The sequence below is a fragment of the Bacillus rossius genome (assembly GCF_032445375.1).
Source record: "Bacillus rossius redtenbacheri isolate Brsri chromosome 4 unlocalized genomic scaffold, Brsri_v3 Brsri_v3_scf4_1, whole genome shotgun sequence".
NCBI classification, from domain to species: Eukaryota; Metazoa; Arthropoda; class Insecta; order Phasmatodea; family Bacillidae; genus Bacillus; species Bacillus rossius.
Genome location: NW_026962010.1, coordinates 8412460 through 8436783, shown reverse-complemented (window position 1 = coordinate 8436783; position 24324 = coordinate 8412460). Strand labels below are relative to the sequence as shown.

General features: G+C 34.7%; 1 protein-coding gene across 5 annotated transcripts in view; it reads right to left on the bottom strand.

Moving 5' to 3' along the window:
• Positions 1-24324, bottom strand: part of LOC134541651 (protein phosphatase methylesterase 1) — a 148538-nt gene that overhangs the window by 6352 nt on the left and 117862 nt on the right. For 2 of the 5 annotated variants that reach the window (XM_063385235.1, XM_063385237.1), the window contains exon 8: positions 13840-13972. In XM_063385235.1, coding sequence (XP_063241305.1) covers positions 13840-13972 — 133 coding nt within the window. Of the gene's footprint in view, positions 1-13839; positions 13973-24324 lie in introns of those variants that run through there. The other 3 variants (XR_010076671.1, XR_010076673.1, XR_010076672.1) reach the window with 2 other exon arrangements.

The following is a 24324-nucleotide window of genomic DNA, read 5'->3' as shown; positions in this document are numbered from 1 at the left end:
TATTTGTTAGTGATGTAAATGTTGGCAGTCAATAAAACTGTGTAGTAAAATCTTTATTTGGGCTATCCATTTACGAAACCGGTCGCGACAATATAAATAACACACTGTTTGCACTCTGATTATAATTGCAAATAAAAAGAAGAAAGTAAGTTTTTATTATAACTTAAACAAAAATGTGCATATCAATTTAATATAAAACACAAAAATTACAGACAATATTGTCTTCATAAAGAAATTTAAAAAATAGTTTATAAATGAAGAAATAAAAATGTAAATGCTTTTAATGACCACTGAAACAGTAATTAAGCTAAAAAAGCTATATATAAAAAAAAGTAATTTAGACACAAGTACCAAAAGAGTCAAAAATGTAATTTAGATGAATTATATTAATGTTTGCATTGACAGGATTCTCAAAATCCACAACACGTTCAGGAAGCCTGCATTATCTGCTGATGAAGCTACAAGAATAGCCTCAGGAGAGGTCTGTGTGGCACGAACGAACAGCCGTGTCGGCAGGTCACGTCGCGGTTGTTGATGTTGGACGCTCGGCCGCAGAATGTGGTCAAGGCGAGTGTTACGGCAGCGTGTCGGAGTGTCATCACAGCATGTTTGCTGAACATCATGTTTTTTTTTGTACATTTTTAGTTCCAATAAATTTGGCTTGGTAGTTTGGCTTCCGGACAGGAGCGTACTTTATATGTCAATCTATTTTATTTTCATAATTGAAAAGAAGTCCAAACACAAATAATTAAAGGAAATACCAGTGTTTTGTGATTTTTTATTTCTGAACTATTTTGAAAATATTTATAAATTTATTGGCAAATATTGTATTAAAAGTCAGAAATTTTAAGTAAACAAAGCCTAATCTGCTACCTTTAATTACAGTTATTTTTATTTGTTAAGTTTATACATTCCCTGTTCACTGAATAAGTATTATTGAATTTTCTAGTATTATCGATAGCCCATGATTAGGTATGGTTACGTGATTACACATTACGCAAGGCAGAAATTTTGGGATACTCTCGCCTATTTCATTTCCTGAGCTACGAGGTGGTGTTTATGGCATCTCTGGTGACTTGGCGAGATCATTCTCATCAGAAATCATGGTGGTAAGGTCATTGTAAGAATTATGGCTCGTCCTAATTATTTGTAGAGTTGGATTATTCTGTCAAGACACTTTTTTGAACCCCCTTTAATAAGTAAATGATGTCCTAGCTCATTTTCCTGTCCTCCATTAACACTTTTAAGAAGTTAGTTATATATTAAGAAAAAAAACCACAGTTACATTATTTGGTTAAAAGCGCTGGCTATGTGTTTTTGGGAGGTTTTGGTTCTGGCCTGATAAATGAATCGTGCTCAATAAGTTATGATTAGAGTCACGATTATATGGTAATGCGCGATAAAACGAAATAACACCGAAAACCGCTTGAAAACACGAAATAAAACGAAATTGTGTGAAATCCGCGATATGTCACGAAATTTCATCTATCCTGATTATTTATGTTTATTTTTCCATTCTGTAAGGACAATTCACTATCTTCAGCACAATCAAATATTTCTGACAGTAACTAGCAGCCATATATATTATATATGCGACGGTGATTCACTATAGATTTTAAAATAAAGTCTCGGAATTAACGTAATATTTTCTTTAAACGGTAATCTTGTGTACCATAATAATAATAATTTAAGATGTTGATAATATGATACAATGGCCGCCGTTCACTTTCTGTAAATACAAAAATAACAAACGTCCAAAATATGTTTTTCTAAGGGCGCGGTTACACGGGAGTCTGAACTACTTCAAGTGAACATGTTCAGCTGTTGAGTGCGGTTACACACAGTCTGAACATGTTTCGTTCGAGGCCATTTCCCATTTAACTTAAACAGGTTGGCAAAGTAGTTCAGATCGACATATCTTCTACATTAGCCTCTGATTGGCTGTTTAGAATATAAACAGTCTTTTGCAGAAATTCAAGATGGAAAGTGTTTCTGGCACAAGTTCGAGTAATATTTTACCGAATGCAACAAAAAAAAAAAATCAACAGATAATTATATATATACATATATATTTTTAATTGATACTGACCTTAAATTCCTTAAAATTGAGATAGGTACTCTCGCTCAAAAAATAATAAAAATAAGTTTAAAAATTTTACTGTGCATGTTGTTTGAATTCGCGATTTGTAAAAAAATATTGAGCAATATGAAAACACATTCCATTTATGCTGATAATGCTGTATAAACAAGTGAGAAAATCCCGCGTTTTCTGGATACAATTACAAAATAGAGATCAACAACACAGTCATTCGTTGACAGTAGACAATCGGTTTTAGAGCTAAACACACTTTTCAGCAACTACCGTGTAACCGTACACTTTCGCGTTTGTAAACGTGTTTACTTAAACATGTTCACCTGAAGTAGTTCAGGGTCCCGTGTAACCGCGCCCTTAGATTACGTTTTTAATCATTAAAATATTACACACTAAAACGCATTGCTTTTACTGTTTATTTTAAATAAAGTACGTAGGGTACTAAAATAAAATTAACCCTGCTAAACGTAACGATTGTAAATAATAAATAGTACATGTTTATGTCGGTATTAATTTTCACGTACGTATGTTGGTATTCGGTATGTGTTTGTATTCGCATCTATTCTCCATTGTTTTGATCTTTCCAGCATGGCAAGTTTTTGCGTATTAAGAGGTTAAATTATTCCTATGTGATTAAAAATTGTTGATAATGCCTAAAACGAAGGTTTCTGCCAGTGACCGATCAAAAGAATATTCCAGCGAAGGATTTTATTTCAGTGATAAAATTTTAATGTGCAAATTCTGTAACTGCAGGCTAGACTACGAGAGACGCGATACGCTTGTGAAACATGTCGCGAGTGAGAAAAATAAGCGTTTGAGGCAAAACTCATCTGTTAAACGACATCCTTGTCTAAGAGTCTTTAATGCCATTAATTTGCTGTTCAACCCAAGAAATGTGAGTAGGGTTAGCATAGAAGATGCAAACCTACAGAAGTCTCTGCATAACTTGCCTTCTGTTTCCCATCTTCCCATTGATACAATCATACATGGCTATGTTGCTTTCAAAAAAATAATTGAGGATGAACTTTCATTGCCAGAAACAAGCCAAATTGATGTTGCAAAGGTACTTTGCTCCCTTAAAGGGGACTACAGTGAATTTGCTCAAGCCAGTTTATGGGCAATCTGATTCCCAACATCAAATGTTGATGCAGAACGTTCATTTTCCAGGTACTCACTGGTAGTTAGTGACAGAAGACAACGTCTCACTCCAGAAAATGCGGAAAATTTAACTATGATCGCATTTCAATAAAACCGTCTTAATAGTAACTTTGGAAGTGCTTAATTGTGTAATTTTGTAGTGTATGTTATTGTAATTAAGTCGTGAAATTTTTAGTAGTTATTTAAAATTTTGAATTTATGAATTTGCAAATGAACTTAATTATCTATGAATTTGCAAATGAACTTAATTGTAATAAGATCATGAGGTTTTAGTGTTTATTAATATTTGTTTTAATAAATTTGCATGTCGTACAGAAAAGCAAGAAAATTTTGCCGTGGGTATTTTGAGCAAAAAAATAAAAACATATAACACCGAAATCATTATTTCTTTACACCGAAATTTGTCTTAAAATAACACCACAAAATCTTGACTATAGATATGATCCATTGCTAACCACATCCATAATCGGGGATTAGGCGCTGTCGATCTGAACAATTGTGTTTATTTGGTATTGAGATCCAAATGTTAATTAAAAAAAATTACATAATCTTTATTTAATTGTTAAAACTTTTTTTGAGTCTGAATTGCTGTACTGTCTTGATTATATAATTCAGTTGTATTTAGTAATATAGTAATTGAATGGTTGGATTTGTTTTGTAGGTATTACATAAAGTTTGAGCACTAAAAATATATAGAATAAATAATGGAATAATTGAAAGAATGAGAAGACTTGAAAACGATGGGAAAACACTGCTTGATAAGCTTGTGGACAAGAGAGTTATGGGTTATGCCACACATGGTCGAAAAGGTGATTTTGAGTTGAGATTTTTTGAGGGACACCCATGACATCTTGAATTGTAAAACGAGGGAAATTACCTTTTCTATTGATAAGCAAAACAACAAAGTTCCTTTAGGTAAGGCCGTAGGAAAAACGAAGGTGATTTGTGGTGGGTTGGAAGGGTTGGACAAGCAACTGTCAGAGGAACAAAAAAGGAAAATTCAGGAACTTACAGAACACTTTCAGGATGTCATCACCAGCAAGGTGAGCAAATGTGAGTTAGTGCCGTATAAAAATGAATTTGTGGATGAGCGATTCGTCAGGTGTGTTCCCTACTAGTGCGCTCCACATAAAATTAAAATCTTTAGTGACATTATCACAAATTTGCAGCAGCAGGACATAACTGAAGCTGCCAAATCAGCCCCGTATTTCTCATACATAAGAAAACCCCAGGGAAATACAGACTTGTTTTGGATTATAGAATTTCCCTTGTCGAAAATACTGTTTTGCTATATTTAGACTCCAAGCGATATTTTACGGTTCTAGACCTTAATGCTGCATTTCATAAATACGAGTACCATTTGGCATAAATTTTGGTTCACAATCATTGTCCTGCATTCTGAGTATTATCTGGAAAGAATTTCAATTTCAATTTGTCATCAGTTTCATAGATGACATTTGTATATACTCTCAAACTTTCGAAGAACATGTGGGGCCTGTGAGCCAGGTGTTTTAAAAAACTTTGCGGGCCGGGTTTACAGTCAACCCACAAAATGTGTGATATACGTGAGAACAAATAAAATTGTTGGGCTTTTTTGCAAAGGAAAGATGATCATTGACCAAGACAAGATCATGGTCATTGATGATTATCAGCATCCCAAAAAATTGAACGCTGTCATGGTTTTTTTTAGGCATGATGGGATATTATAGCAGGTTTGTGGAAAATCACACCAGCTTGTGTGTTCCCTTGAATCAACTTAGGAAAAAAGGAGAAAGTTTTATTAGGGGCGACCAGCAGGACCCTCTGGTGCTTGCTCTGGCTGACTTTCAATGCCATTTTATGGTTAAGGCGGAGGCCTCTAGCAGGGCTTTGGGGGCTGTGTTGCTGCAAAACTCTGGTAAGGGACCCCAACCCATTATGTACGCAGGGAGAGGGCTCAGCAAGCAAGAACAACGGTACAGCACGCATGAGGAGGCACTTGCGTGCATATATGCACTGGAACATTTTGAAAGTTACCTGATTTATATTCAGATAACCAGGCTCTGACATGGCTCCTGTCTCACCCATGTCAATTAGGCATGACTGGACGATGGGTGATGACATTGTCCAGATTTACAATTTTAAATCATTCATTTTAAAGGGAAAGAAAACATAGTTGCAGACGCTCAGTCACGTATGTTTTTAGGAAGAAGTGGAGGAATGTGATGAAGCGGAAATGGGATGTAATTACATGAATGTTGGATCGGAATTGTTGACCAATTTGAAACAAGAGAGAGGGGTAGATGCGCAGGTACAGAAGAATATGCAGGAAGTGAGAGTGGGGAAAATAAGAACTATATGATTTTGGGTGAGGGGTTGTATTATTGGCCTGAGGGAAAAGATAAACGCATGTTTGTGCCTAAAAAATTGCACAGCAGTCTAATTAAATACTATCATCATAGCATGTTTGAGAGAGGAGGAGGAACAGATAAAACCTATTACAAATTAGCATCCATGTTTTATTTGGAAGAGATGAAAGAGGACCTTGAGCGGCATGTTAAGGCATATATCGGCTGTCAAATGAGTAAGCAAGCTGCGAATATCAGAGTGAGCAAGTATCCCGCCACACCGGCTACACATTCCTGGTAATGCGTGTCTACAGATATCTTTGAGCCCTTACCTTGTTTAGTAATGGAAGTACCTGCTTGTTGATTGTAGTGGATGGCTTCACAAAATTTAATTTTTTCTCTGTTAAGTGACATGAAAATTGAGCGCGTTGTCAGAACCTTAATGCGGAATGTGTGGAAAAATTTTTGAGCTCCTGAGAGCATTGTGTCAAAAAATGCAAGTTATTGTAGGTCATGTTTTAAAGATGTGTGCTTTAGATGGGGAGTGCAGCATATTAATACCAGCACATATTATCCGGCACCCAACTTAGTTGAGAGAGTCAATAAAAATGTGGAAGCCACCCTAACTATTATATAATTTTAAATAATTCTCAGCAACATTTTAAGTTCTCGATTTAGCATAGAAATGTGGATGAGCTATATTACCTTTTTTAGCTGCACATCGGGATGTGTATATGTAGGCGCAAATGTCCAGGTTTCCTTCTGCATGCTATGGCTTTTAGCTTTGCAGCTAGACATTTTTGTCTGTTAGCAAGATTAAAATTGTGTACCCAACAAATGCATAAATTAGTATGCACAAGTTTTATACTGAACTTAGCAGCATATTTTGGTCACTATGTGGAATAATAATAATACTCAGTAGCATTACTTTTAAGCTGCGTTTATAGCTTTAGGTTTGGACTTTTATATCTACAACCATTTATTGTAGCAAACAATTTAACGTAAAATTGTTAAGCATAGTCCCTATTATTTATTATATATATATACATATTGTAATTTTTGGCTTTTATATTTTGCAGGGCATTTTTGGCTTGGTAACGTATTTAATATTTTTATAGCAATCATTTTGGATTTTTATTACTACTACTATTATGCTTGTTATTATGAGTCACTTTAGTATGCGGGTGCACTGGGCAGGTTAGCTTTAAGACCTACTACCGCTTGTACAGTCATAAATGTGCAAAACTCTTGTGAAGAGCAAGTTAGTAAACACTACTTTGAATTTAATCTTTAACATTTTATTTAGTTTTCCCTTTTGTTGAAATTTGTTTTTTATTATTTTGGACATTTTTTTTAGAAAATTTACCCTAGGCGTCGGCATCGGCCTAAGGTGACCATCGTCACTCTCCAGGGAAAAATTTCCACGGGAAAACGTACCTGGTTAAGTGAACTTTACCCAGGAACTTAATTTTTTTAAATTTGTATATTGTGCTACGGGAAGCAGTGAAGTCCAACTGGAACAGTGTTGGTATCTATGAAAAAATATATTTTCAGAAAGTAATCCGACCAGTACAAAAAGTTTTTCAATTAACAAACTTTTATCAGAGGACTAAACTGTGGTTGGTACTGTGTGTAAGTTCAAGTTCTGTTTCGCTTTTTGAGAAAGTAATAAACAAAGGAAGTTTGAAAATGCTTTTATTTTTGAAAATAACTGATTCTGGTTAAAAGACATACCTTAAAAACAATCTTTAAGTAAATACCTACACCAGTAAGTTTTAAAGTGTCATGTTATTTTTCTGGGTTGTTTTGCCGGGCCAACCTGGAATGTAACAAGAGGTTTATGGGGAAAATAATCGTAGAGCTTGAGGCAAGAGGAGGTGCATGTCTACACATTCCTTGGTGAAAGTGGTGGGGGTCAATCTACTTGTGGGCACCATAGGGGATGGATGTAATCTTTTGAAGTTATGCTTCTTTAGGCATATTATAGAAACATGATGAGTGAATTTTTATGATGTGCGTGCATATTGCAACAAAATTTTCATAGGATAAAAAAAGACGCTACATATGAAGAATAAAATTTTTGATAAAATTTGTGTGTTTAAATTTAACACTTAGTGATTAATATTGAATACTGGTCACTATCATCAATTTTTATTTTATTTATTTACTGTGAATAATAGTGACAGAAATTGTGTTCGTAAACTTTTTAAAGTTTATTTTCAAGTGCATTTACAAAAGTGAGGTTATGTTCCCGTATGTATAACTTCATTGTTATAATTATAAATAATTACATTATCATTTTAAAAATTATAAAATTAGTAAATTAGAATAAAAATTCAGCAAATTAATTGATTTTTAACATGAATTACAATTTAAATCCAAATTTGACTAAAACAAATATTTAATTTTATACACACATTGATATTGAATACTTAGTATTCATTATAAATTTTGGATTGGTTTGAATTTACACTGTACCAATCATATTTATAATATAACTCCAGTCCTTTTATTATTTTATTTTTATTAATTATTTGCAGCAAAATTTAAGTTAGTTTTTTACTACATCAAGTAGTGATGGGCCGAGACTCGAAAATTCGAGTCGAGTTGAGCGAGTAGCATCAGCTCGGCATTCGAGTTTATTTTACTCGACGGGGCGAAACTCGAAAGGAAATTCGGGTAAAACTCTGTGATAAAATATAATAAAATTGAATTACAATAAATTCTTAATATCTCCTTACGTGACTTCGGCCGACACTAAAAATTACGTACGTAAGACCGAAACACGTACTTACAAACAATGACGACAATCGGCCATATTATTTATATTTTAGTTTTACATATTGCCAACTTAACAGGTGTGACCACATAGCAAAGAAGACGAACACATTTTTAATAAACAAAACACGAATTAAATTTTATAATTATAATATCGGCAGAAATATTACTTTTTTTTTAGTAAATCCGTGCTACAATCGGCGCAACGTTACAATAATAAATTAACGGTAGCGTTATATTTGTGCGCATGTTTGCGACTGATACGCCACCAATCACGAAATGGCATTTAAAAAAAACTTTGCTCCACTAATTTTAGGAAGTATAGGTTGGCGAACATGAATTTTTTTTCCGTGTTTGTTTACACTATTACGTTCGGCGAGATTGCGTTTTGTATAATTGTTTGCTATCCAAGTTAAGTGGCAAGTTAAAATTAATTATGAAGTATAAAGTATTTTATAAAGTGTAACTATTCAATACAAATACAAAAGCATGTATTGGTTGGAAGTGCCAGCTTGCGATTGGCCGGCAACGTAACGGCGTTAGTGTTGTAGCAATAATCTTTAAATGTATTATATTTGTTATGGGAACGTTTATTGTAATGTTGCGCCAATTGTAGCACGGCCTTACACTTCCCATAAGTGAAAGATTTCAAAAATGTTCTAATGATTGTGTGAAACTTACCCTAACCTTCGCGCCAACAAGCCTAAATTATATTCAATGTTTTTTATTGACTCGTGAATGCTACAGGCCGCAGCTAACTCGTTCGGTTCAAAATAAGGTAAATATGTTGTTAAGCGGTATTTGCGAAAAAAAAAAATGTTAAAAATCTGAAAATACTTTTATTATATGCTCTTTAAATTCCTCTTTTCATTAAAGCCGGCGGATATAAGAAATTTCAAATACTTTAGGAGATATCGAATTTTTTAATTTTCACAGTTGGGCGATATTTGTTAAATAAAATTTAAAAATTTCGAAAATACTTGTATTCTATGCTCTTTACCTCAATTATTGAATTGTATTATATCAGTTAAGAATTTAAGCTAAATGAATTATTTGTATTAATACTTGTATTTTAAATATATTTGATTAAGTGGGCCATGATATAACAAGACAACCATCTAAGGACTCTTAGCAATAAAGTGCAAATATTCAAGCTCGACTTAAGTGTCAAAGATTCAAATAAAAATTCAGACTCGAATCGACTCTACTTGAATTTATGATCTACAAACTCGACTCGAATCGACTCGAACTAATTATTGTAAAATTCGACTCGACTCGACTTAAAAATTTGCAGGTTCGTACATCTCTAACATCAAGTAAGTATAACTTCTAACATGCTTACATATGTACCCATTTTATTTTAAATTACATTTGTTGAGTTGAAATTGAGATCTCCAATTGAATTACCATTAAACTATTACATTTAACACTTAACTCTTAACTGTAGTTTTATTGATCTCTGTGCTAGAAGTTAGGCAGCTGTTTTCAAATATAGAAGTGGTTTTGAGATTGCTGCTTGTTGTACACAGCTCTTCTTGTTCAGCTGAAAGAAGTTTCAGCTCTCTACGAAGGCTTAAAACTTATCTCAGGTAGGTATGTTAGATTTTTGGTGATACCTTAAAAAAATTATTTGGCTTTAATAAATATTGTTTTTGTTCTTTCATGTGTCGGAAAGTAATTACCATTAAATTTAATTTTTCAGATCAACTATGACACAGGTAGCTGTACTACATGCTCATCAACATGAGCTGGACGTACTTGATTTAAATGTCATCGCTAGAGACCTGCAAAATTCACGGATTAAATGACCTCCAGGATAGACTCTACTACACTCTACACACTCGAGCAAATGCCACCTGTTCATTGGCTGTTGACTTGTGAGTCGTCTCGACCGAGTGTCTGTGATTCGACACTTCTTTGAGCGAGAGTCTCTAATTGGCCCTCATTACTACAGATTATTAGTGAACCAATTGCAGAAGCAGCGCTAAGGTAAAATTATTTGAATTGTAACATATCACGAAATGAATCCGCGAATTTTGCAGGTCTCTAGTCATCGCGTCTCAATTTATAAGTAAGAATGAGAGACGGGGACATGTGTTTGGTAAAAGATAACGAGCTACAGGCAGTCGGCACTAGTACAGCAGAAAGACTTTAATACAAAAAAATGTGCAGTGTTATTTAAGGTATCGACACATGACGTGTGCTGGAGATTTTAAATGTGTAGGGCTAATCAGTCAAAGTAGTCGTGACATTAAGACGTAGCCTATTATGTGGACAAGAAGGCAAAGTTTATGAATTATAAACTTTTTTTTTAATGTTTCCAAGTGTAAATGATTTTTAAATTTAGATTGAAAATATCGTAAATGAATTAGTTTAAGAAAATAATTTATAAAAATATCATTATGATTGTAAAATAATACTTTAATTAAAATAATACTTAATTCGAGTAAAAAAAAAAAGAGAGCTTGTGCCTTCCCTGCCTTCTGCCCAACTTTATTTGTAAATTCTTCGCTCATCAAATTTTATCTTAAGGAAACAATAATAACTTTAACATCAATGTATCCAATGGTTAGATACAAAAACTGCTTAAAAAGCGCTATTTTTAGGGATGTGCGAAAGTGACTTCATCCACACGAAATGAAAGTGAAAGAAAATTTATCAAGTTTCGCGAAAGTGAAACGAAAATGAATTTTTCTATGAGATAATTATATTCTTAACGAAAGTTAAGCGAAATTTTTTAATTAACAAAGAATAAAAGTGCCCCAAAATTTGCTCTTCAGTAATAAATTCTATTACATAAATCATTATGGTGTCTTTTGATGTATATATAAATATTACTATTTAATATAATCAACATCCGCCCTAGACCACACAACACAGCCCCATGTCACTCATAAGTTTCAAGAATCAATCCAGATCTTTCAGCGCACAGACTATTTTCTTTACAGTCGTAATGTCACAGTCTATGATAATATATTTATCACGTGCATGATACTGATGAAAAAACACGTGACTACTGCGGAACGGCCGCCATCTTGCACCACTGTCACACATGGCTTGCTCAGGAAGCTGTAGACCAGGCAAAGGGACATGGTCAAAACAAAACATAAATGGTTGCTGCCAAGTGGTCATTACACGCTGTGACTTGTTGACCTTTTTGTCTAATTGGCTGTATATTATGAGGATTTTATATGCCAGAGTATGTACAATTTAAATAAAGCCGACGACAATGTTTTTGTCTGGCCGTGCGCGAATAAAAGTAGGTACTTTCTTTGTTTATGTGTATACGGTAAATACTAAATAGTGTACTAACAGTTCTGGAATGTATGTTTTACGAATATAGTACCTAAACTACTGTTTGAAAGCAAATGAATCAGGTAATTTTTCAAATATTGCATGATTTTGTTTTGATACCTAGGCCTACTGTAATCACGTTTGAATTTTGTTTACTTTATCTGCCATGTTTGTTCAAATTATGATTTTACAGTATTTTCATTATAGTTTTTTTTTTCATCACCACGTAAATATTTTTTTTATTAATGTCTTTATATGATTTGCATATGTTATTACGTTATTAGTAATAACATGCAAATCATATAAAGACATTACAGTAGAATCTCAGTGCTAAGTACTTACAGGGACCTCCAGTTTTTGTACTTAGTACTGAAACATACATACATATCATCTTTACAAAGAGAAAAAAATATATAAAAAAAATAGCTACAGGAGAGCCGCTATGCCATATGTATTTGCAACTGCGACTTACTTTTTCCCCTTGTCTAGTTCTCTGAGTATATCCACTTTTTCCTTAAGCGTGAATTGCTTTCGTTTCTTTTTATCTCCAGGATCATTCATATTGTATCACAAATACAATGCGGTGTCTAAGGGCGCGGTTACACGGGAGTCTGAACTACTTCAGGTGAACATGTTCAGCTGTTGAGTGCGGTTACACACAGTCTGAACATGTTTCGTTCAAGGCCATTTCCCATTTAACTTAAACAGGTTGGCAAAGTAGTTCAGATCGACATATCTTCTACATTAGCCTCTGATTGGCTGTTTAGAATATAAACAGTCTTTTGCAGAAATTCAAGATGGAAAGTGTTTCTGGCACAAGTTCGAGTAATATTTTACCGAATGCAACAAAAAAAATCAACAGATAATTTTATATATATATATATATATTAATTAATTGATCTATCCTAATTTTCTTAAAACTGAGATAGGTACTCTCGCTCAAAAAATAATAATAAATAAGTTTAAAAATTTTACTGTGCATGTTGTTTGAATTCCCGATTTGTAAAAAAAAAAAAATATTGAGCAATATAAAACACATTCCATTTGTGCTGATAATGCTGTATAAACAAGTGAGAAAATCACGCGTTTTCTGGATACAATTACAAAATAGAGATCAACAACACAGTCATTCGTTGACAGTAGACAATCGGTATTAGAGCAAAACACACTTTTCAGCAACTACAGTGTAACCGTACACTTTCGCGTTTGTAAACGTGTTTACATAAACATGTTCACCTGAAGTTGTTCAGGGTCCCGTGTAACCGCGCCCTAAATAACGTAACCTGAAAATAAACTCAACAATAACAATAAACAATCCCGGCACAGACATCAAACAGTATTTTTAGCGTAGCGTAACACTTTTGTCTAAATAATTAATACTTCTCTCAAACTTCCGTCTTTCGATGTATCGAATGGTGTTGTGTTGCTCACGTCGCATACTACGTACGGTATAATCTATGGAAGTGCGCGCAACTGTTTGTTAACTTTGTTTTGAGAATTTAGAGGTTAGAAAATACGTTGCGGTGGTATTTGTGTATCTTTGTTCTACAACATTAATCATTTAGCTGGAAATTTATTTACCAGTTTCGTGCGGTGGTATTTGTGTATCTTTGTTCTACAACATTAATCATTTAGCTGGAAATTTATTTACCAGTTTAAGTAAATTTTGGTGTAGTAATGCCACGCTACTAGTAGAATTTATACGTTATAGTGAAAATATGATACTTTAAACTGAAACCGTTTTGCATGGCGAAGATACGATTTTTGGCGGGGACTTAAAAAAATATGTTAAAGTGAAATGTATGTTATAATAAGGTACGTTATTGTACTGGTATTCTACTGTACATTTTTATTAAATTACGAGTTCTTTTTCAACTAGAACAAACGAACTTCGGTAAGCTATTGAACTTTCGTTTAGCTCGAAATATTTCGCTAAAAACGAACTTCGACAGATGAAATTCTTACCGAAATCGAAAATGAAAGTAGCAAAATTTCGATTTCGGTTTTGGTATACCGAACATTCGCACAACCCTAGCTATTTTACACTTTTAAAATCAAAATTTTCCGGTGAAGGGGAATCGGTTTACATGACATCAAAATCATTATTTGTCCCCCCCAACTTTATGAACACAGCTACGCCAATGGAGAGCAGAAGTTATGTAATGCTACAATAAACTAGACTAAGCTTACCTATTAAAAGAGGCTGCTGCTTCAGCAAATTTGTGCCTCACGAGGAACGTAGCAACAACTTCCGCCACTTTGTCAGGGACATCCTCATGAACAGCATGGCCACACTGCGGCAACACTTGCATCTGAAACTTTCCTGTGCAACAAACACACACTGTGTTCACACCGGTCACCAACCACAATGTCTGTAAGGTATTCAAATGCAACATACATGTACTTTTATCTTACAATCAGCCATACTAGTTTAGTGTCTCAATCAAATAATTTTAATAGTCAGTTTAAATTTAGTAAAAAAATTAAAATAAATTATTACATTAATGGCTTGTTTTTAACCCATTAAGGACCGTAATTTTAATTTTTTGTTCAATCTTACATATATTATTTAATAACTACATATGTATTTGTATATCTTCCACAATTGTCCGTTTTATGATTCCACTCCCAGTTTACAAGATAATGGGTGGTCATCAAAATACCCCTTCGGTGTGAAGCAGTCATGTATTACCGGAAGAACAAAAGTCAATCTATTCAATTTTAAATCTTGTAATATGAAGATTGGTGATCTGTAAGAAAATGTAATTTGCTTTTGGGTCAATCCATATGAAGTGGTCCAAAAAAAATTTATTGGAAGCTTCATCAATTTTAAAAAAATTGATATTTTGAGCCTTGTTAACATTATGTATTGACAATTTAAAACTGACACAGTTAATTTTTTATTCTCATTAGTTTGATTATGGCAGCCATTTTTTTGTCATGGGGCGCGACAATTTTTACATTTACAAGGGTTCAGCTACATTGCTATATCTTGGCTCTGGTAGGCCATATCATGATGAAACAAAATCTGAGGGGTTAAGCACATTTTAAGCTACAATTCTGATGACAAACCATTTTTTTAAAATCAATCAATCTTGCCAACTTTAAAGGTTGAACTTGTGCCTTAGAATTGCAAAAATTTGCATTTTCATAAATTTTTTTAAGAGTGAAGGCAGTATCTGTTGTGCTTCAAAATATTTATGGATGTGCTTATGTAATAGTAGAGTAAATACAAATTATTTGGAGTGTGAGACTTCAATACTTTTTTTTTACAATTTTGTAAAAACCAGTTTTTTCAGATTTTTGCTAACTTTACGGCTTAATATCTCTGGTGGGCAGTTATCTAAAAATCTTAAATTTACACACAATTAAGTACTCCATGGTACATAACTCCTGCAAAAATTTAGACTTTGAGATTCAACTGGTTCGGAAGTTACAGCCTTGCCAAACTCGTAATTTTTTTTATTTATTTGCATAAATAAAAGCAACCCTAGTAATTTTATATACGTTCTTAATTATTTTATATATATGCTGTAAGTGCTGTACTAAGTCATAAAAAGTATTACACTAAAGTTTGTTGCCAAAACACATGTATACTATGCACAAAAATATTAATTATAACAGTCATTCTATATCACATTTTTTAACAGACAAATGATTTACGATTTTAATTTGTACCTTATTTCTTATGTTTGTTAAACAGCATTGAAATTTCTTCAGATAATGATGCTGAAATGTTGTGTGAACATCCAGTTGCTGTGGATAGCTCTGATGGACTGAGCTTCCTCAACACATTCTTAAGCAGCACCCACACTCTGTCTGCACATGACATCTTAAATGATGTTCTAGGTCCAGCTGGGTTGTAAAATTTTACGTAAATATCATTGTTCACAAAATTAACTTCTTCAATGACTCCTAGCCACCACTGTTCGTCATACACACAGGCGATAATGTCATTGTTCCGAAGATTCATGGGGATGGACTTGGTTGAAACTGGAAGATCCTCATACTCTTCTGATTTGGACGTTGCATAGCATCTCATTATAATCTCGGTGAGAGGAACAAAGCGGTGAAATTTTCGTGTTCCAGGGAGCCGTTGGCAGTTGTCGAACCTAGGTTTCAACTCTTCTTGTCGAGCGGTAATTTCCTCTTCTTTAACATATATATATATTTGATACCTTTAATAGTCTGTGTACAGTACATATACATATCTTCAGGGGAAAGAATGTGATCCTTGACTGTTCTTTGAAGACTTGCCTTTGTTACTTCCCTTTTTGTTGTTCCTCCAACACCATCACATGCATTTTTTCCATGTGATGTTGCGAAGAAATTCCACTCAGCACTAAGACCGAAATCATTCTTGTGGTGACAGACATTAATTAAATTTTTCTTATTTTTGTACTGACTTGATGATCCATCTGAGAATTAAATTATATGTTGAACCGAAGGAACAGTGTCTTTTAAGTGTTTCATAAGATGAGATTGAAATGTATGCACTGTTGTTGTGTTATGGTCCAAATGATCACTGATTACACAAACACATTGGGTTAGAAGTTTATCGTTTTCTTTGTAATAATACACAAAAGGATGAACAGTTGCTTGGCGATTTACCCAATCTCGTCTTGGATAACAAATGTAAAGTTTTCTGCGAAGTCTGCAAGAACAATGCACTCTGTTTCGTTAAGTTTCTCCTTCTTCTCTCTCAAATGCTGACTTTGAATCTTTTATATAAAATGATGAGTTTTAAGTGAATCAAGTTTTTCAATAAGGGACAGAAAGAATTCTTCTTTTGGCTGAATAACAGTTATCATTTCAGCTCTATCTGTTGTGGTCCATTGTTGAAAAATTATGTTGTCTGGGATAGCATCACTTTCTTCAAATTCATCAAACAGAGATACTAGGGCTTCACTTCCTGGACATTTAACACATTTGCCCATCATACACTCGTAACTACTCATATCACAAACAAGTATAGCAAGTAGGTCTTTGTAATCTTTCATAAGCTTTGCACCGTCAACCATTAGCTTAACATTCTGATGATAAGTACAAACACAAACATTGTGTGTTCCCGATGATCCGGCTGTGACACACCACTTAGGTCTGAGTTCAATGAATTTTGATCTTCCAATTCTACAGTCTGGATGTTTAGATTTAAATTCCACAAACAATTCATTCAAATTGCAAAGCACCAGCCTCTTCTGCTTTTGACATTTCATGTTATTTATTTTTACAGATAAACAGTCTTTTTTTCCGGGACAAAGACGACTGTATTCATCACTTTCATAGAATTCACGGACTGTAGTAACCACCTCTGATTGAATGCCAAAACCCTTTTTCTTTCCCAACTCTGGTAGAATGCCCTGATCTTTCACTAGGTCTCTTGTCAGTTTTACCAAACGATCAGATACATTGAACTCTTGAGTTATTCTTAGTCGACTCCATGAATTTGGAAGTAAACTAATTATTTTCACTTTCATTTCTTTTCCTGCAACAGCACATTTATCCTTCAGTTTCTTGATTAATTCGTCAAACTCTTCTACAGACTCTTCACTTGCTTCTCTGTTTTCCATCACTTCATCAAAAGATTCCTCAAGATTTCTTTTCAAAACATTTGAAACTTTACTGATCTTGTCAGCTATTGCTTGTGGTCTTTTATCTAAACCCAATTTCCTTATTTTAGATGCTGGCGAAACCCCTAATTGAGTACATACATTGTCTACTTTTCCCAACTTTTCAATCTCTGTAATAAAGTCTGAATCACATGTGTCCCCTGTTCCATCATTTGCTGTCACAAATATTTTTTTGTAGCATGTAGGACACAAGGACTTACCAGGGACAAGCAGTAAATTGTAGTTTGTTTTTTTATACATGTGTTCAGGAAGTATTTTTTAAGTCCTTTTGTGATTGCCTTTTTATGTATTTGTAAAGGATCACTGCAATACCGGCCAAATATATGGTGATATATAATAAGATACTTAATCTCATGGTACTTACATACAGACTTAACATCACTAGAAACTCTGGTAAATATTAGCTGTTGCTGTTCTAAACTAAACACACAGATTTTCTTCAATTCCTGTTGCACTGAACCATAAACACATTTGTGGCATTGTTCATTTGTTAAATGTCCTATTGAACACTCTTTCTCCATACCGAAAAACAAAAAACCTTCATGGAAACACAAACCACCTTTCCTATACCAGAGCTGCTGGCAGACTAACAGGATGGAACAAATACCAGACCATACTAGAGCAAGTCCGTGCCTGTTAAGACCTGCACACTCCAAACAGTGGTAAACATCTCAGGCATATTTTTTTAATGTTCTTAGTCGGAGAACTCTTTTCAATTCCATAGTAAATGCCAATTTTAGGGTATTAAGATTTTTAAAAATATAATTAGAATTTATTATAGTTTCATTGTTGCAAAAAAAAATGCAATTTTACACAAGTTTGGCAAGGCTGTAACTACCGAACCAGTTGAATCTCAAAGTCTAAATTTTTACAGGAGTTATGTACCATGGAGTACTTAATTGTGTGTAAATTTAAGATTTTTAGATAACTGCCCACCAGAGATATTAAGCCGTAAAGTAAGCAAAAATCTGAAAAAACTGGTTTTTACAAAATTGTAAAAAAAAAAAGTATTGAAGTCTCACACTCCAAATAATTTGTATTTACTCTACTATTACATAAGCACATCTATAAATATTTTGAAGCCCAACAGATACTGCCTTCACTCTTAAAAAAATTTATGAAAATGCAAATTTTTGCAATTCTAAGGCACAAGTTCAACCTTTAAAGTTGGCAAGATTGAGTGATGTTAAAAAAATGGTTTTTCATCAGAATTGTAGCTTAAAATGTGCTTAACCCCTCAGATTTTGTTTCATCATGATATGGCCTACCAGAGCCAAGATATAGCAATGTAGCTGAACCCTTGTAAATGTAAAAATTGTCGCGCCCCATGACAAAAAAATGGCTGCCATAATCAAACTAGTGAGAATAAAAATTTAACTGTGTCAGTTTTAAACTGTCAATACATAATGTTAACAAGGCTCAAATTATGAATTTTTTTTAAAATAGTCGAGCAACCAGAGCTGGACCACTTGATATGGACTGACCCTTTTGTTACAACCCTCCTCTAAGTATTTGGGTTTATGAACACTGCATGAAAGTTCTTCTGTTATTTTTTAGAATTTGACTAATTGAAATGACATAAAATACAAAGAAATACACTTTATTGTACTCATAATATGTATAAACAATGCAAATGCCTGTGCAGTCTAATAGAAACTTGAAAATAATGTTTTTGACTTATTGTTTACAAATAACATAATATAAATACCAGTTTATAGTAGGAAATTACTCCATACACTTTGAATACAAACATGTATGTAATTATTTGTTATGGAAATCTTCAAAGCAGTGAATGTGCAATTTTTTTTTTTTTTTTTTATTTATTTGGAATTTGTCACATTCCCACCAACAGTCGTAGGCTTAGTGGTGGGCACTACATGCAATAACAGGAACACAGTTCTCACTACCAGAGTATGGACTCCCACCTCCGTCGGTACCATAGGAGGAAAACATCTACAGATGGCCAGCAAACGAGAGCAAGAGTACCACACACTAGCAGTGATACATAATAACAAAACAGACAAAACACTAACAAATGTTAAAGAACCATAACACATAAAACATATAGGCAAAATCATATTATTAAATTTTAAGAGAAAAATTGAAGGAAAAATAATATAGATATGACAGACATAAATCAGAATTTATAATTAAACACTGTTGGAATTCAAATACAGATTATTGTAGTTTGTTATAAGTCTACAAATAATATAATTATGAGTATGAAGAGTACACAGAGTAGAGCGTAAGCGGGAATTGAATTGAGGAATTCTTAAGGCAGTATTGTCAAGAAAATAAGGACATCTGTGTTTATGAATGTAACAATTATGAATATAAAGGGCATCATGATAGGCCCTACGGTCTACCAGGGGTGTCCAAGTGGGGCGTGGGAGGTTCCTCGTAATAATTAAATATATAACTTTATTTTGAATACTTTCAATTTTTTCAGTATCCGTTAAGTTGATCCCATTCCAGATAACAGAACCATATTCTAATTTTGATCTTAAAAAGTGCCATGTAAAGAGAGATAAGTGAGTGAGTTGGTTGCATAAGAAGTAATAAATTTTATAAGCACTAGGGTTCTTCGTGCATAGGAATATATGTAATCTACATGTTTATGGAAATATAATTTTGAATCAAGAATGATACCGAGATCCTTTGTGTAGAGGGCTTGAGAGATAATAGAATTCGCTAATTGGTATGAATATTTAATTGGATGGTATTTCCTAGTGAAAGATATGACCTTGGTTTTATCTTTGTTGAGTTTGACCAAGTTTCTTAGACACCAATTATTAACTTTAATAATATCTTCTTGTAATAATTCACAATCCTCTAAGGAAGTGTTTTTAAATCTGTGGGTCGCGACCCCGAGGGGGATCGCGAAGCCTTACTCGGGGGGTCGCCGCCTGAAAGAAAAAGGCAAGGTTCTAACAGCGTTTTGAGGGTCTTAACAACACTTTGTGGAGACTAGGGAAACGTGTATTACCTGAATCATAGTATTTTGCTGCTGACTAAGAGCTTTCAACTTTCGTTCAAAAAAATCCAACGGCTTATCAGCTTCTTTTTTATGCTTGGTTGTGAGATGCCGCATAAGCTTTAACAGTTTCATACTCTCACGTGATAAAACATCACCGCAAATTACACATTGAGGTTTATTATTTATGACTGTGAACCCGTATTTCAAATAACTGTCATCGTAATGTCTATTTTTTTTTTGGGTTTGTTTCACCACCACCGCTATTGACACTCGTACCAGATGTTGAAGGCACCGATCTTTTGAGAAACTTATCCATTTTACAAACGCGCCGAGCAAGTGAAAAACAAAAGAATGACATCCGTACTCATCGGTGACTACGCTTAACTGGGTGAGATGAGAGTTGAAACAAAAGAACATTGCGGGCGGCGGCGGGTGGCGCGCGCGGGTCGCTTCCTGTCGCCGCAACGACAATGTGGCGTGGCAACGTGGCCGTCGCCGACGCAGTTTGGCCCGTGCGAGTTGGCGTCCAAGTTAAGTCGCACGTAGCCTTACCAACTTACCTCGTACTTAATTTCAAAACTCTCGCGGCTTCCTGCAGAGTGTAGATCCGAATAATAGATAATTGTACCAAAATAGAAAATACTATTAACGTAGTCTTTTAATTAAATAATTTCTTTGTCTTTCTGTGACACAAGGGGGTCGCCGGAATTTTTCAACTTGTAAAGGGGTCGCGAAATCAAAAAGATTGAAAAAAACTGCTCTAAGGAATAAATAGTTTTATATAATTTTAGGTCATCAGCAAAAAGAATGCCAGTAGAGTAGCAAAGTACTTGTGTAATGTCGTTAATAAATATATTAACGAGAAGAGGTGAAAGAGTACATCCCTGGGGAACATCATAACACGCATTATACTGAGAAGATCTATGATTGTTGATCGATACAAAAAAACTTCTGTTGGAAAGGTAACTTCAGAACGAATTGATAACGTTTCCACAAAGACCTAAATGGGATAATTTAGTAAGCTAAGTCGAAGTAACAGGCATCGGCCTGACCCCTATTAGTAACTATATTATATACAGGATTAAGAAAGGTAAGAAGATTAGTGGTAGTAGACATACCAGACCTGAAACCATGTTGATTATTGGAGAGAATATTAGAAAGTTGAAAATTGGTACATTACATTTCCTACGGGCTACTGGAGTTTTGTTCAGGGTGTCTACCAGATCTAGTAAATGAAATTCCCTGATTTTTCCAGGTTTTCCAGGTCTAAAACTGAATTTTTCCAGGTTTTCTTTAACAAAATTACGACATTCCAAGAAACTGAAAAAAAAACTGCATAATATTACATTGACGGGTTTCAAAGTATTTCAACTTACTTAAATTAGTAAAAAAATTACCTTCTTCCAAACGTGGCCAAAGTGACTCAATTGATGGCAAATAAAACATGCTGCTACAAATATTTCACACACTTCCTTTTGCAAAAAACATTAGTAAAAGGAAGCTCCCATCAATTTCGCAGTGAATAAACTTTTGCGTCTATTGCACTTACTTCAGAACGAGCCAAATCCAACATTCAAGCCTTCTTCAACTGCAATGCCTTGATCTCTTAAACTCTTCTTTTTTCTGCCTTCTTCTTGTCTGTAGCTTCCTTTTCTTTTTGTTTTGTTTGCAGGGCTTCCTTACGCCTACAACTAGCATTTCTTACATACTGTAACATGGACTTGGTGATATCAACATGCTCTACACCTCCAGAACGTTGAACAAAGTCATACATCTGTCTTCATGCGATCAGTATTTCTTCCTGAAAGTTTTCTGTCAGCAGATTATAATTCACTGAAAATCCTCTTTCCAATGATGCATTTCCATGGGAAAGTACCAACACCATCCTCACAAACTTTAGAAGGCCTGTTTTGGAAGCTACTGTATGTGCCTTAAGAATGAGCATCCACAAGTGATCAAGGCGCCCGTCTTCTCGAGAAAAAGATGTGAACAGTGCTGCAGAATCTTGCGAGGAACATACCAACTGATATGATCACTCTATGTTATCAGCTTCTTGTTCTGATAGCCACCTGTTTTGAAGACAACATTCTAAACTGTACTTCACACGCTGTTTCCTCACACCCGAATTTAAAGCCACAGACAGACATAAGCAGGAAATTCCCTTGGTAAGATTGTACTTCAGGGGACTTTTGTCTTGAAGTTTTTTTTACCATAACCTTTAGACAAGTCCTATCATTTTTCTGTAACAGGACAGACTTTTCTGGTTCTTTCTCTTTCTTGATGGCATGGCGTACTGCATAACCCAACTTGATATTGTTAGCAGTCAATAGATTTTCCTGGTTATCTACATCCAATCGAGATAATTGCATTTCTCCCTAAAGCTCTTCAGTACTTCTGGTTTCAAAAACTTTCCTGCCAAAGCTAATAAAATGTCTACCAGTGAATCATAGAGAAAAGGTGCCATGGGTGCTTCACTTTGGAACATTGTGAGAAACAATTCCAGCTCTGACGCCAAAAAGTGGAAGAATGTCAATTTTTCTTTTAGATTATCTTCAAGAGCACTTTTCACTACACTGAAAGAGAGAGATGAAATAGAAACTTCACTAACAAATTTCTTTATATGGGGTAACAATTTCATGGCACGCTCAGCAACTGCAGTATTCCATCTGATTGCACAAAATTTCTTGGGAAAAAGCTCTGATCCAGTTATTCTAATGTAATCTGCCCTCCTTGCAGGTACGTGCTTAAACAAATAGTAACTGTGCCTCAAAAAACTAACAACGTCTCATTGTGTAGCAGAAATTTCAGTTTTGAAAGCACCATGGACCGTATGAAGCCCACAGATACCAATTTCTAGCAACAATGGCGAATCTTCACCAAAAGTGTCTGTGATATCTGTTTTCAAAGATAACAAAAATGTCCAGTTTACGTTGAGGGCATCCATAGATACTTAAAATTAAATGCACCTGTCGGTATAATCTGAACGTGGGAAGCACATGCTGCAGCCCGTACGTCAGCAGGATAACAGACCATCTTGAACCAGTTTGTATCACGTGATTTGACGACTCTTCCGAATCTGATGGTAAATAAAAGAAAATGGACGTGGGAACTGTTCATTATTTGCCATTCAAAAATAAAAATGGGAGGGGATAAACATGATGCCACGTCAATGCAAGCTGATCAATAAACAAAAAACGTATTGCCAACTACAACCTACCAAACAAAAATTCCCTGATTTTTAAAAAAATTCCCTGATTTTTCCCTGATTACAAAATTCCCTGATATTTCCAGGTTTTCCAGGTTTTCCAGGGTCAGTAGACACCCTGTTTGTTTCTTCTACAATGTGCACATGTGCGACAACGGTTGCCAGTGGAAGTGATGTGACCACCATGAGATGTTCGTACAGGCTGGGAGGCTCTGTCACCATATCGCATTGGGCCTGGACACAGTGCTGCCTGCCCATACTTCCCCAACAATGCCCGAACACATTGCAGTCGAAAACTCAGCTGATCTAGTGTCAGTCCCTTGCTTTTGGCAAGACTCCATGCATTAGTCATGCACACGTCAAACAACCAGAATGCAATTGGTATGTACCATTTTTTTTCCACAGATACTGATGCAGTAATTGGAAATGTTATTGTCTAGCAAATCGACCCCTCCCATGAACTTGTTATACTTGTAAATAACATTTGGCTATGTGATTTGCAATTTTTTTCTTTTCCTTGGAGCTGTACCTATTAGCATACTGAACTGGCTGCACTCCGTGTTCGTTAGATAGGGTGTATACCACATTATTGTCCTTCCATGCCACTGCTGAAATCAACTTATTTTCCTCAGTATAAACTTCATAGAATCCCCTTTCACGTTTCTGCATTACCTTCTTCTCTGCAATAGGACACTTACCCATTCAGTTTACTCTAGCTGTTCCCGTTCCCTTCATGCCCTTCTCAGATAAGGAGCAGATGAGCTTAGTGCTGGTAAAACAATTAATTGTCGAAGTAGAAGGAAAACTGAATCCCCGGGAACGATATCATCAGACTGTCACAAAAAGTTAGAACTACTAACTGT